This window comes from Tinamus guttatus, unplaced genomic scaffold, assembly GCF_059628265.1.
Source record: "Tinamus guttatus ecotype Peru unplaced genomic scaffold, ASM5962826v1 Tinamus_guttatus_pri_ptg000447l, whole genome shotgun sequence".
NCBI classification, from domain to species: domain Eukaryota; kingdom Metazoa; phylum Chordata; class Aves; order Tinamiformes; family Tinamidae; genus Tinamus; species Tinamus guttatus.
In genome coordinates this window covers 118,866-131,652 of record NW_028288981.1, presented here as the reverse complement: position 1 = coordinate 131,652, position 12,787 = coordinate 118,866, and the positions used below count along the sequence as shown (strand labels likewise).

The following is a 12,787-nucleotide window of genomic DNA, read 5'->3' as shown; positions in this document are numbered from 1 at the left end:
TAGCCTTGGAAATGCTCCAAATTACTGATATCACTTAATTTCCTTGCTCTACCTTTATGGGGTGTCTTCCCCTTCCAAGCTCTGCCACTTGGAACTGGGAAGCACAAGGATGAGAAACCTGGGAAAGCTTCCCACTAGGATCCTGGCTTATTCTGGGAATAGGATCCTGGCTTATTCTGGGAAATACATGTGGCATTTTCCAGCTGCAGCTGCTTCCCTTTCCTTCGGAGACATGGACATGTGTGATAAAAATGACTCCAGTGACAGAACGGATTCAAAGATTGAGCATTTCTGGTAAAACGCATAGCGCTGTGCATGCAGTCAAAGCAAGACTAAGTGGATTGCATGAAGCTAAGCAGTAGGAGACAGAATTGGATGCAATGTATTACAGGATGGACGCTGCCCATTCCCTTTTCCATCCTTCCTCTGCATCAGGAAGGACAGAAGTTCCATGTCTGGTCCCTGTCGTAGTTGTCAGTGGTGGAACACCAGAGCTTCCCGTTTTTCTCATTCACGGTGGTGCATTCATTGAATTGTTTGCCCGCATAGATGAAAGGGAAAACACAGGATTTCTCCGAGGAACGGCCTGGACCTGTGGGAGAGAAGGAAGATGAGAGAGGCATCCTTCTCCCTAGCTCAAGTATCTCCATACCATGCACCAAGGAGGAGATTTTGAACCGGGACAGAAAAGATCAGACCTTTGCCTCTAAAGTCATATCCATTATCAAACGGAAATTACTTGTGTTGCAGGAACTAACCACTGGCAATATAATTTAGTTTTAGCCCGGGTTAGTTTTTTCTGCACCCTCATCCTTAATTTTCAATTTTCATGTCTCCAAACTTCCTGTGAACATGTTGGGGATGGATGTTTCAATATCATTCATGCAGGTTCCCTGAAGATTGAAGCATAAAGCCTGTTTTCCAAGGCCTGTTTTCCATTGGGTTGCCTTCCAGGATCACGTACGCTTGTATTTTTTCTCCCTGTCCTTTCCTTTCCCTTCATTATATCCAAGTTTCTCAAATATGGGACTGTAGCTATGGAATAGCAGGGCACAGCGAAGGATGGGCTCCAGATCTCACCCAAGAGCTGAGTTTTGAGCATTTTGCCCACCAGGAGTTGGGATAATGAACCTAGGATAACTCATATTCCCTTATGTCCCAAAGATGCTTATGGAGGAACCACAACCCTACCCGAGTAGGAGCATAAAGACCATGTTTTGTGCTCGTCGTAGTTGCTCGTCGTAGCACACCAGAATTTTCCAGGCAGCATCTCATTCTGGATGCAGGAATAGTGCAACTGCCCCTTGTAAATAAATGGGAACACACATTTGGACTCCGTGTTAGTCCAGGACCTATCTGCAAAGCAACCAAAGTAGACCAGGTTAATTCACAGATGAACATAAGTCCCACAAATCTGCCTAGTCCCTGTGTGTACAAACTGCTCCAAAAGACATTGATCTCTAACTGTATAGATCCAGTGTGACACAAGCTGTCCCAGAAGTTAATGCCTACTATTTAAAAAGCAAAAATCGATACTCCAGCCCCAGGATGTCTCTGTTTAGCTCCACGAGTTAAAGCTTCCCTATCCACACACAGATTCTTGGGCTCAAAAGACAACTTTTAGTGTTTGCATAACTTCTAATCATTTCATTTTTCCTAGAGTTCCCGTCTTCTCCTCACCTGCATCACTCTTTTTTCCCCTACTGAATTCTGGCTAATGCATGGCAGCTGCTACCCAATTCTTATATACTTAATACTTAATATTATTATATACTTAATCTGTTTTTTCACTGGGAGGAGAACAAAGAAAAGGAGATATTTACACATTTCAGGGCAATAGCTCCACAGTTTATCTTGGTCATAATTTCCAGTTGCAGCACACCATGGATCTTCATTATCTGTTCTGATGCAGCTATAAAATAGCTTTTTATTATAGATGAAAGGAAAAACACATCGTCCGCCATTGGAATTTCCTCCATACTCTAGAAATATAAACAAGAGAAAGAAGAGGGTAAGCTCAAAAATGAAGAAAAAAAATGACCTACCTTTTTCTTTACTTCATATTATCTTGAGTAGTAAGTTTTCACAGCTGTTTTTTGGGGGGGTTGGGTTTTTTTTTTTTTACATCATTTGTCTAAATTCAGATCACAGGTCTTGCCACTTAGAGTCCTTTCAATGCATGGCATTAGCAATAAAAATGGGTGATCATTGACCAGAAGGCAGGCATTTTTTTCTGATTACCTTGGAATTGTCCAAGTTTCCAAAGTCTCCTCTCATTTGAAAGTAGATGTTCAACCTAGGTCAGGTACTTCCCACTCGCCTTCCTTTCCTCTGCTATTTGCAAGAGCAGTCTAGGTGTCTAACCTTAAATTGTGTGATAAATCCCATGCTTAATGCCAATGAGCACAGAATTATTCAGTTTCTCCCATTTTTATCTTGCTTTTTTTTGTCTGCTGGGTTAGAGAATTTCCCTCTAATCCAGTTGGATTAAATGCCACTGCTGTAGACCAAAGGACCAAAACTACTTGCTAAGAGTCAAGGCCAACCCAGAACCTTTTTCATGGCTGTTTCTGGGATCTTTTTGGCTTGCCAGTATCAGAAATGAGCACAGAGGTCCTATAAGGACCTCTAGAACCAAGAAGATGAATAAAAGGATCTCTGGAGAAGAAGATCTTCTCTAGCTGTGCAATCTCAGACATATTTCCACGCCAGAGTATTACTTGACCATCTGTAAGCACTGAGCCATTCTTCAAACACCAGAAATGACCCAGGAGGACTGAATTCCCACTTGAAGTTATAGGAAAGCCCACCTACACCCACCGCAAATGACCAGACCCCTTCACTCTTCTGTCCCCCTTGCACCTTGTGACAGAAGTCTAGAGCGCTCTGAGGATGCCCTCTTGTCACATCTCTTACCTGTTGCAGAACAGTAGTGCCACTTTTTATTGTAGTCACTGGTGGAGGAGCACCAGTACTTCCCAAATCCCGAGTCAACCTTTGTGCAGCCGTGGTACAGCTTGTCTTTGTATGTGAATGGGAAGACACAAGGGAGGTTCCCACTGTTTGTACCAGACACTAGTTGGGGGAAGGTTGAGATGGAAAAGAAGATTGGTTTGTACTTTTTAACCTCCCATTCATACCCGCTGCCTACGGTCAGTGTCCAACCCCCATGTCCATCTGGACACTCAGCATCCTCCAAGCTCAGTCAATGAGGCACCAAGCCTGGAACTGATAGACTGCATTTTTCCTAATATCATTAGCACCTTCTGAGCTGGTCATCCTCATCACATGGGGTTGAGAGAAGAGTCTTGGAAAAGGGGGCAGTGTTTTAAAATTAATGTTAAACATTTTCTTCAGTTTTGAGGCCTTAAACAGCACCTCCCTGATCAAGATAACAAGTGGGGAAATTAAACTGCTTTTGGATATTTTCTCCTATCTCTTCATGTGTGTTGAAGTTTCTTAAGATAGTTTGCCTTCCTTTTTCCTTCTCTTCAATGCAAAATGTGCGTCTCAAACCCACATTTCTCTATTGTCTTGGGCACTGCTGATGGAGATGAGGTTGGCCAAATTTGCTTTAGCTACCAGTCCTGATCCTGCCACATCCCTGGGTGGATTTTCCCTTCAAGATGCCCCAGGGATGAGGTGGAATGAAGGAGCTGTGCCTTGCTGAGCTCTGCGACTCCCCATATCCTTACCAGAAGCCCGGCAGTACGTCCACCTTGGATCCTCATCGTAATTGCTGCTCAAAGAGCACCACAGAAGCCCTGCAGATGACCCTTCGGTTGTGCAGGAGCTGTAGGTGTGACCCTTGTAGGTGAATGGGAAGACGCAAGGTCCTTTCGGGTCCGCGCTCAACACTAGGAGCCGGATAGAAAAACGTCAGTGCTGCAGATATTCAGCAATGCTCAGGAGAGGAAAGTTTTGCAAGGGGCATTGGCACTCACACATGTCAGAACAGTAGCTCCAGCGCTGGTCACGGTCATAGCTGTCTGTGGTGGCACACCAGAATCGCCCGTTTGAAGCGTTCTCGTTAGTGCAGGTGTAAAATGTCCGCTTTTTGTATATAAAGGGGAAATAGCAGGGCTGGCCACCTGAGCTGCCCCCATATTCTGTGGGGAGAGATAAAGACACAATTAGGGCAGTGCTGGGGGGCTTGGACTTCTATTTTTTTCCTCCTGGAGAACAGCCTTCCCTGGAGAGCTGCTATCTTCAAAAGTCAAGGTAACTCCAGCAGTGTAGAGTCCATTTGGAGGCCTGGGATTAGCGCTGTCCCCCAGGGGTCAGTCCTTGATCCAATCCTGTTCAATTTATTCACCAATGACCTGGATGAAGGCACAGAGTGCTCCCTCAGCAAGTTTGCTGATGATACCAAACTGGGAGGAGTAGCCGATACCCCAGAGGGCTGCGCTGCCATCCAGAGGGACCTGGACAGACTGGACAACTGGGCAGTGAAAAACCTCATGCAATTCAACAAGGCCAAGTGCAAGGTCCTGCACCTGGGGAGGAATAACCCCAGACACCAGTACAGGCTGGGGACCGACCTTGTGGAGAGCAGCTCTGCGGAGAAAGACCTGGGTGTCATGGTGGATGACAAGTTGACCATGAGGCAGCAGTTGCCCTCGTGGCCAAGAAGGCCAATGGGATCCTGGGGTGTGTTAAGAAGAGCGTCTCCAGCAGGTCGAGGGAGGTGATCCTGCCCCTCTACTCAGCCCTGGGGAGGCCACATCTGGAGTATTGTGTCCAGTTCTGGGCTCCACAGGACAAGACGGATGTGGAGCTGCTGGAGAGAGTCCAGCGCAGGGCCACAAGGATGATCAGGGGCCTGGAACATCTGCCCTATGAGGAGAGGCTGAGGGAGCTGGGCCTGTTCAGCTGGAGAAGAGAAGGCTGAGAGGGGACCTGAGCAGTGTCTAGAAGTAGCTCAAGGGAGGCAGTGAGGAGGATGGGGCGGCCTCTTTTTATTGGTGGCCACCGACAGAACTAGAGGAAATGGCCAGAAACTGAAACACCAAAAGTTCCTCATTAACTTAAGGAAAAATTTCTTGAGAGTGAGGCTGACAGAGCACTGGAACAGGCTGTCCAGAGAGGTTGTGGAGTCTCCTTCTCTGGAGATCTTCCAAACCCGCTTGGACGCAGTCCTGTGCCACGTGCTCTAGGTGACCCTGCGTGTGCAGGAGGGTTGGACTAGGTGACCTCTAGGTCCCTTGCAACCTTAAGCATTCTATGATTCTATGAAAAGAGCTGTGTGTATGTGGGGACCTAAACAAATAGATGCAGCCCCAAATCCATTTCCAGTATTCAGATGCCTAAAGCCCTCTAGACTGGCTCTAGCACCTCCGAAGAGAGATCTGTACCTGATCCTGGGCTAAAGGAAGTCTCCATGAATTTCTCTGTAAAGCTTTTGGCATCCCATGGGTAACACAGAAACAAGGCAACTTGCTTAGATCAGATTTGCAAATCTTCTGTGCCTGGAAGCCAAGCAGGGTGAATTTGGGGCACCTCTACCAGTTCCTTTCACCTCCTCTTTCAAGCCAATGCCCTCAAACAAACCCAAATCCAGCACAAAAGCATCTCATCGCCTTCCTTACTGAGACTTTGGTGCCCATGTGAGCTCACTGACTGTTGCACAATGTACACAGAGAAGACCAGAGCCTGGATGAGGGAAAGGAGGATGGAAGACTGGAGAAGGTGAAGGTGTAGATCAGAACAGGCCCCGAACAGTTCATCCTCATACCCAGGGACAAGCATTTGGCTGATGCCTTAAGTGTCTTGTTCCTAGTGCTGAGCTCAATGTGACCATTTATAACTTTCCACTTTCCAAACTAACTTTTCCGAAAGAACCACAGTCCTTTTACAGGCTCTGCTGGAGACAGAGTGATGAATTTTGAGTAAGTAAGAGAGAGAAAAAGCAGAATTTGACTAAACTGAACTTCTCAAGGCGTAAAGAGCTAGGGCAAGTTCATCTGCCTTAAAAGTTGAGATCCGGATACTCAGCTGAATTGAGACACTTCCCAAATCACATTCTAAAGGAGGACTCCAGCCTCATCCCATAATCCTAGGCAGACCCAAGCATCTAGACGGTTGTGAAGACAAGATAAGACTCAGGGAGAGGAGTTAAGTCCAATAAAAGTGAGGGCAGCCCATTCCCACGTACCATAGTCTGGGCTCATGTACAATCACCCAGAGGACAAAGTAGCCATGGTCTACATGGACTACAGATGTCTGCATTTATAGCAGATCAGTCATTCCCTGGAAGCATCTGCTTTTCCCACTGATTATAAAGGGAGAGAACAGATGTGGATCTCTAAAAGCTGAGTGAGAAAAATTCTGCCTATAAACTCCCCTAAACTGACCAACAAACTTAACAAGGGGGCGTTTCTTTGCTTCATGAGGCTCTTTGCATGGTGTGGCTTTCTATCCCCACCACAGCAGTTCTAAAAAGAAGGAGAGGAACCCTGGGATGAGGCCCAGCACTCACCTTGGGAGCTGCAATACTTCCATTTGGCATTCGCGTCGTAGTTGCTTGTTGTGGCACACCAGGGAATTTCCTGGCTGCTGTCAACCTTGGTGCAAGAGGAGTATCTTTTCCCCTTGTAGGTGAAGGGGAAGACGCAGGGAGCGGAATCATCATCTTGGAATGAAACAGGGAGAGATGAAGTATCAGACCCCTAGTAAGGATCAGCTTTGGTAAAGGAAGGAGAGTACCAGCTTAGGATAGGAAGGAAAAAGGGTCTTCTGCAGATCATGAAGGTAACAAGGTAGATCCTTCTGTGGGACACAGCTTGACACAGAGAATGGTGGCAAACTGCGAGGAACTCACATTTTTAAAGGGTTTTTTAAAGACTTAAAGAGTTTTCAGCTGGTGTAGGTAAGAAGCAATGCCTCTTAGCTCCTTCATATGGGGACAGACACAGACTTAGTCAATGCACAAGTCTAGATTGTTTTTCCTCAGTTATAATGAGGCTCAACTATGCTAAATATATTTTTTTCCAATGTATGTCTATTGTTTAAAAAAATAATAATAATTTAAGACACAGAAATAAAGCATCTTTTGTCTTCCCCTCTCCTGGCTTTCTGATATTGACCCTTCATCTTGCTCCTGGCAAAACCCATCTGAGGAACCTCAGAGGTGTCTTATGGATGGTCCTCAATGCTCTGTACTTATCACCATCTGCAAACAAACTGCTCTCACCGACAAGGAAATAAATACCATCAAAATGTCTTCTGCACACAGATCTACCTAAACGCATTCGTTGATATATCTAAATGCATTCGTGATATATCTAAATGCATTCTTCCTAGCCCAGGTACGGATGTCCAGCCTGAAAAGGGGTAGCATTAAGGAATTACCTGTGTCAGCCCAGCACAGGGGCACAGCAAGTGCTCCCCAAAGAAGGATAATAAACTTCAGTGGCATCTTCTTCACGTCCCTTGCAGCTGCTTTTTGCTGGAGCTGCCACACAGAAGGTGCCCTTGGTGTCTATCTGCAGCCACCTTTATTCCCTGGCAGCGAATTTGGAAGCCCAGGGGAGGGACAAATGTTCTTTTCCCCGCCCCAAAGTTAGAAGTGAATTTATTTAATTTCCCAGCCCAACTTTGGAGAAATCAGGACTGAGGAATCAAAAGGAGAGGCAAAGGGAATCATAGCCCAGCTAGAGTGAATCCACGAGGATTCTGAAATATTTTCATATTCAACTTAATAGAAAGAAGCTCTTACTGATGCAGTATGAGGACAGATGCAGTATGAGGAAGATCAGGGTTATGGAAAATGTTTTTGGAAGATATGGAATTTGGGACTACACAGTGTTGGAGGTGCATAGGGTAATGCTAGGGAAGGATATAGGGACTGTAATGATGCCAAAATTTTATCTTCAGCTGCTAAATAAAATCAAATAAGGGAGATATGGAGATGGCTGCATTACCAGTCCTTTAACACCACTGTTGCTTCCTTGACCTTTTTGCAACGTCAGATATGAGACATGGGTGTCTCTGTGATGATTTTTTTAAAGAATGCAGCAAACCAAGATTTAATTTAATCAGTTTTAATAATTTATACTTGAAATATGTATAAGGGAATAGCTAGAGATAGATGCAAATAGCATGTTTTAAGACTGCTCCTTTAGAGTGTTCTCCAGATAGTGTCTTCTCCAAGCTCTGCAGGTGGCATATGAAGGAGCCAGCTAATGTCACTTGAAAGTAATTTCCCTGTCACACACACGCTATTTGCAATTTACAACATCATTTTGTTGGCTGTGACATTCCCCCAAAAAGGGGCCCCTTAGCATTCACTATGGGGAAGGTCTGAGATGTTCCTGCTATTGAGCCTTTCCACCTTTCCATAGCAAAGCAAGTCCTGGCAGCTGCTATAGGCCAAAATAAATACAAGAAGACTTAGAATAAACCAACAAAATAGATACTCACCATCAACACTTATGCAAACCTTTTTGAGGAGTTTAAATGTAAAATTACCTGCATTGTGTAGTAAGCCTCTTAAACCAGTTTTCTTGACGCATGGACAGGACATGGAAATGTGGCTCTAGTTGTTCAGAAGGGCTGGAAGTGATCCAAAGAACTTGTGGATAATCCAGCTGTTCGTGTTTATTTTACCAAGGAGCAAAGCAAACAAGAAGATACAAAGTCCCTTGAAACTGTACCAATGGGGCATAAAAGGAATAAATCAGCAAGAACTGTTTGAAAACTCACTCCATTTAAAAGAAAAAAAAAAGTGAATAAAAAAAAAGCCACAAAACCCAAAACCACAGTCAGAAAAGGTGGCGGAAGAAGCAGTCACTTTCAGGCCAGCTCAGTGACTTCTTGTCTCCCCAGTTTGCTTGGACCATCTCTATCAGAACTTTTCTATCCACGCAGTGCAATTTGCTGTGTGTTCAGGACCCTGGGAGCAGCTGAGTTTGGGGCAATTGCCACAGGTCAGGTCACGATGACAAGGACTTCTTTGGGACTATTTCCAACACAGGAGCGTCATGCTATCCAGCCAGTAGGATTATACCTCAAAGCACACATAATCACCCAAAATTTACACACGTGCATACAAGATAGCTGCTAGATTCCCTTTATATTCAGTGGGGAATCAACAGGGACCAACAGATGCCCAAAACGATGGGCATCTGACAAGCATTTTTGGAGTATCTCCAGAGGGGACCCAGCAAAATTTGCAGATGACACCAAGCTGGGAGGAAGAGTAGATCTGCTGGAGGGTAGGAAAGCTCTACAGAGGAATCTGGACGGGTTGGATTGATGGGCTGATGCCAACTGTATGAGGTCCAAGAAGGCCAAGCGCCAGGTCCTGCACATTGGTCACAATAACCCCATGCAGCTCTACAGCCTTGGGGCAGAGTGGCTGGAGAGCTGTGTGGTAGAAAAGGATCTGGGGGTGTTGGTCAACAGGCGGCTGGACATGAGCCAACAGCGTGCCTAGGTGGCCAAGAAGACCAATGACCTCCTGGCTTGTGTCAGGAACAGTGTAGCCAGCAGGACCTGGGAAGGGATCATCCTCCTGTACTCGGTGCTGGTGAGGCCACCCCTCAAATACTGTGTTCAGTTTTGGGCCCCTCACTACAAGAAGGACATGGAGGTGCTGGAGTGTGTCCAAAGGAGGGCAAGGAAGCTGGTGAAGGAACTTGAGCACAGACCTTACAGCTGGGGGAGCTGAGGTTATTTATTATGGAGAAGAGGAGACTCAGGGGAGACCTTATCACCCCCTACAACTACCTGAAAGGAGGTTGTAGTGAAGAAGGGGTTGATCCTTCTCCAGAATAACTACCAATAGGACAAGAGGAAATGACCTCAAGTTGCTCCAGGGGAGGTTCAGGTTGGACATTAGGAAGAGTTTCTACATGGAAAGTGGTGAAACTTTGGAACAGGCTGCGCAGGGAAGTGGTGGAATCTCCATCTCTAATAGTATTGAAGAACCGTGTAGATGAGGCACGTAGGGACATGGTCCAGCAGGAGGGTGTTGAGGGGTTTACGGTTGGACTCGAAGATCCTGAAGGTCTTTTCCAGCCATAATGATTCTATTATTCTGTGAAAATGATCTATGCTGGAAAAAATCATCCTTTGGTATCTCTTATTTCCAATCATTCTAATGCAAAGGAGAAAATATGTAACCTTTAGGTGAGACATGAAAAAAATCCTCTTTTATTTTCACCTTGAAGACAGATACTGATGGTTTTGTTGCTTTTTAGTTCCCTGTTTTTTTTTTTTTTGAATTTCCACCCACCTGGGGTTCCATTTTGTGAACTGTCCTGTAGCAGCAATTCAAATTCCACAAGATTCTTCACCAAGTGGTGTTTGATGTTATTTTATTTTAGCATGGATGTATTTTCTTTCAGGAGCCTTTACTTCTCTAACACGACTTGTACTTTGAATTCTGTCTTCACTGGGTTGGTCTGGAGGTTGTTTCTGAAATTTTGCTGTTGAAAAAATGAAGATAGACCTCTGCGGTGTGTTTTGGTGCTCTGTAATGTATGCTTTATATAGCAAACATAAATACATTATTAACTTTCAAATATTGTCAAAGATCCATTAATTCTGCCTTGATAAGTGTAGTTTGGAATTATTTGAATATAACAATAACCCCTGCCTAAAACCTGATAATTGCGTATTATTATTATTATAAATATTTGACCAGCTTTAAAATAATTTAAAAAACATAAATGTTCTGACTGCAATTTAAAATCCTTTTCTTTTTCATTAGAGCTATAAAATACTTTTTTAATAAGCAAATTTTAAAATATTTAAAATTTGATATTTAATTATTTTCATTTTTCTCTGTCTTTTAACTAACCAAGCATTATTCACAACATTTTCACACTTTTTAATAAAATGATTATGTATTTTAAAATAGATTGCTACCTTGCTTTTTTAACTAGCAATACAGAAAATACCAATGCACATATTTCTTACCTACCTTTTTGTAACTATTTAGGGTAACATATTTACCTTTTGGAGGTAGAAATCTTTACATTGACTATATATATACTGCACAGTTTAAGCTGCACCAACTATTACCTGTTGCATATGAAACTCCAGATATATTTCTTTTAGGGCTGTCTGAGAAGTTTAGATACCTACGTGGACTGCAAGAAAAATAAATTTTGATAATATTTTGGAAGTTTTTCCTTGACCTCTTAGTTTGGTACAAATGCCTGGATATAGGGAATAATTTTGGCATGCCTTCTTTCCTGATTTGGGCTTTGTTAAACTTTAGTGGGAGCTCTTATTCTACTCTTAAAAAGCCTTAATCCACTCTTGTTTTTTTCTTTCAATCTACTCTAAAAAAAATGGCTCTTTTTGGCTTATTCTGATATTGGCAAACTCAGGGCCTTTTGTGGTGCACTGAGAAAACTGCACATTCAGCAGAAATTACATTGAAATGTGTTTGCAAAGTTTGTATTGTCCTGTCATCCTTTAGCTGTAAATACTCTCATGAATAGAACAAAAATAGCTTTTTAAATTCCTTTTCTGTAAAAAAAACAGTAATTTCTGTTAATTTATGGTAAATTCCAGAGTTATTTGTAGTAAAATTTATGTTAGGAGATACTAAAAAAACAGAAAGAACATGAAAAGGAACAGTTTATCATTTTGCTTCATGAAATAAGGCAGCTATTCACTTCAAAAAATATTATTATTTTCAAAATGTTTTCTCAGTCATGATTTTTAGACTGAAATAATGAACAGGATAGATGTCTCAAGGGTTAATTTTCTTTCTCACATCCACTGTTACTGGAATACTTGTGGTCAGATAACATTCCACTTTGAAGTGTTTAAATATTTCTTAATCAGATCATCTCCCATGTTTGCTCTGAAAACAGAACATGATCGAATGGGAAATGACTGCTTCAGCTTTTTCTTAAGAAAAAAAAAAGAGTTCCATGCCATACAGAAGGTCAAATATTTACTATTTCTGAAATACTCGTCATATATACTGTGTGATTTATTTATTTTTTCCGCCTACTTTTAGTTACTCCTTCTGTTATGTAAAGTTTTCCAAATAACTGTCTTTTTGGAATAACGCTGAGCTCTTAATGCCTACATTCCCAGGGGAACATTAAGAACGACCTTTAATTTCACATGTGATTATAGGGTAGTATTAATTGTGCTTTGCTCCTAATTAATGGCATTAAAACCCACTGCCTTTGTGTCCAGTGCAGTCTATATTATTGCCACAGTGAAGGAAGAACTTCCCCTGTTCTTTCTCTTGTAATGCAGAAATGAGGATTTTTAGTGAAAAAGGGGAAGATCTGCTCCATCCTTCTTTGATGAAGCAGCATCTCTTCTTTTCCTAGGAAACTTTTTTAATGGCCCATATAGATTCAGCGCATTTATTGTTTCCAAATTTATCATTTCCTCAGTTGCATTCCCTTCCTTTTGGAGAAGGAAACATTTTCATGACCCAGTCTCAGCACAGTTTGACCTAGGAGAAAAGGTCTTCAGAATAACCCATAAAGGTCATGTCAGCAGGTGGTTATGGGATTTTCAGATGAGGGGCAAGAATTCATGGAGTTAAAGAGAAATGGGAAGAAATAGAGACACCGCAGTGGGTTTTTTTGGAGGTTTAATGGTATATTTGGAGAAAAAGGGAGAAACTCATCTGGGAAACCAAGGGAAGGGGAGTTCTTATAGTGGGAGTGAAATTAAGGGCAAATCCTTCCAAAAACGGCTTGTACAGACTTACACATTCGTGTGGTCTGCATCACCCACCCATGCCCATCCCGACTTGAGGAAGGGATGACTCCTGGACTTCAGCTTTTGTTAATCATTGGTCCAG

At 43.1% G+C, this 12,787-nt stretch overlaps 1 protein-coding gene across 1 annotated transcript; it reads right to left on the bottom strand.

The window, feature by feature from the left end:
* Positions 1-411: 411 nt before the first annotated feature.
* On the bottom strand, positions 412-8,475 carry LOC104579363 (epididymal sperm-binding protein 1-like). Its single transcript, XM_088532017.1, has 9 exons — positions 8,470-8,475; positions 7,351-7,453; positions 6,479-6,631; positions 3,945-4,109; positions 3,696-3,857; positions 2,917-3,075; positions 1,824-1,982; positions 1,192-1,356; positions 412-592 (listed from the first exon to the last, which is right to left on the bottom strand). The coding sequence occupies exons 1-9, from the start codon at positions 8,473-8,475 to the stop codon at positions 432-434; spliced, it is 1,233 nt and encodes a 410-aa protein (XP_088388143.1). The 3' UTR covers positions 412-431.
* Positions 8,476-12,787: the final 4,312 nt, after the last annotated feature.

Excerpts from the sequence above, each read along its gene's own strand:
- LOC104579363 (XM_088532017.1), bottom strand. Across the intron at positions 6,632-7,350 it reads CCTGTGCTGGGCTGACACAG|ATGATGATTCCGCTCCCTGC; the intron begins GTAATTCCTTAA and ends TTTCATTCCAAG. Across the intron at positions 1,357-1,823 it reads GAGCTATTGCCCTGAAATGT|ATAGGTCCTGGACTAACACG; the intron begins GTAAATATCTCC and ends GTTGCTTTGCAG.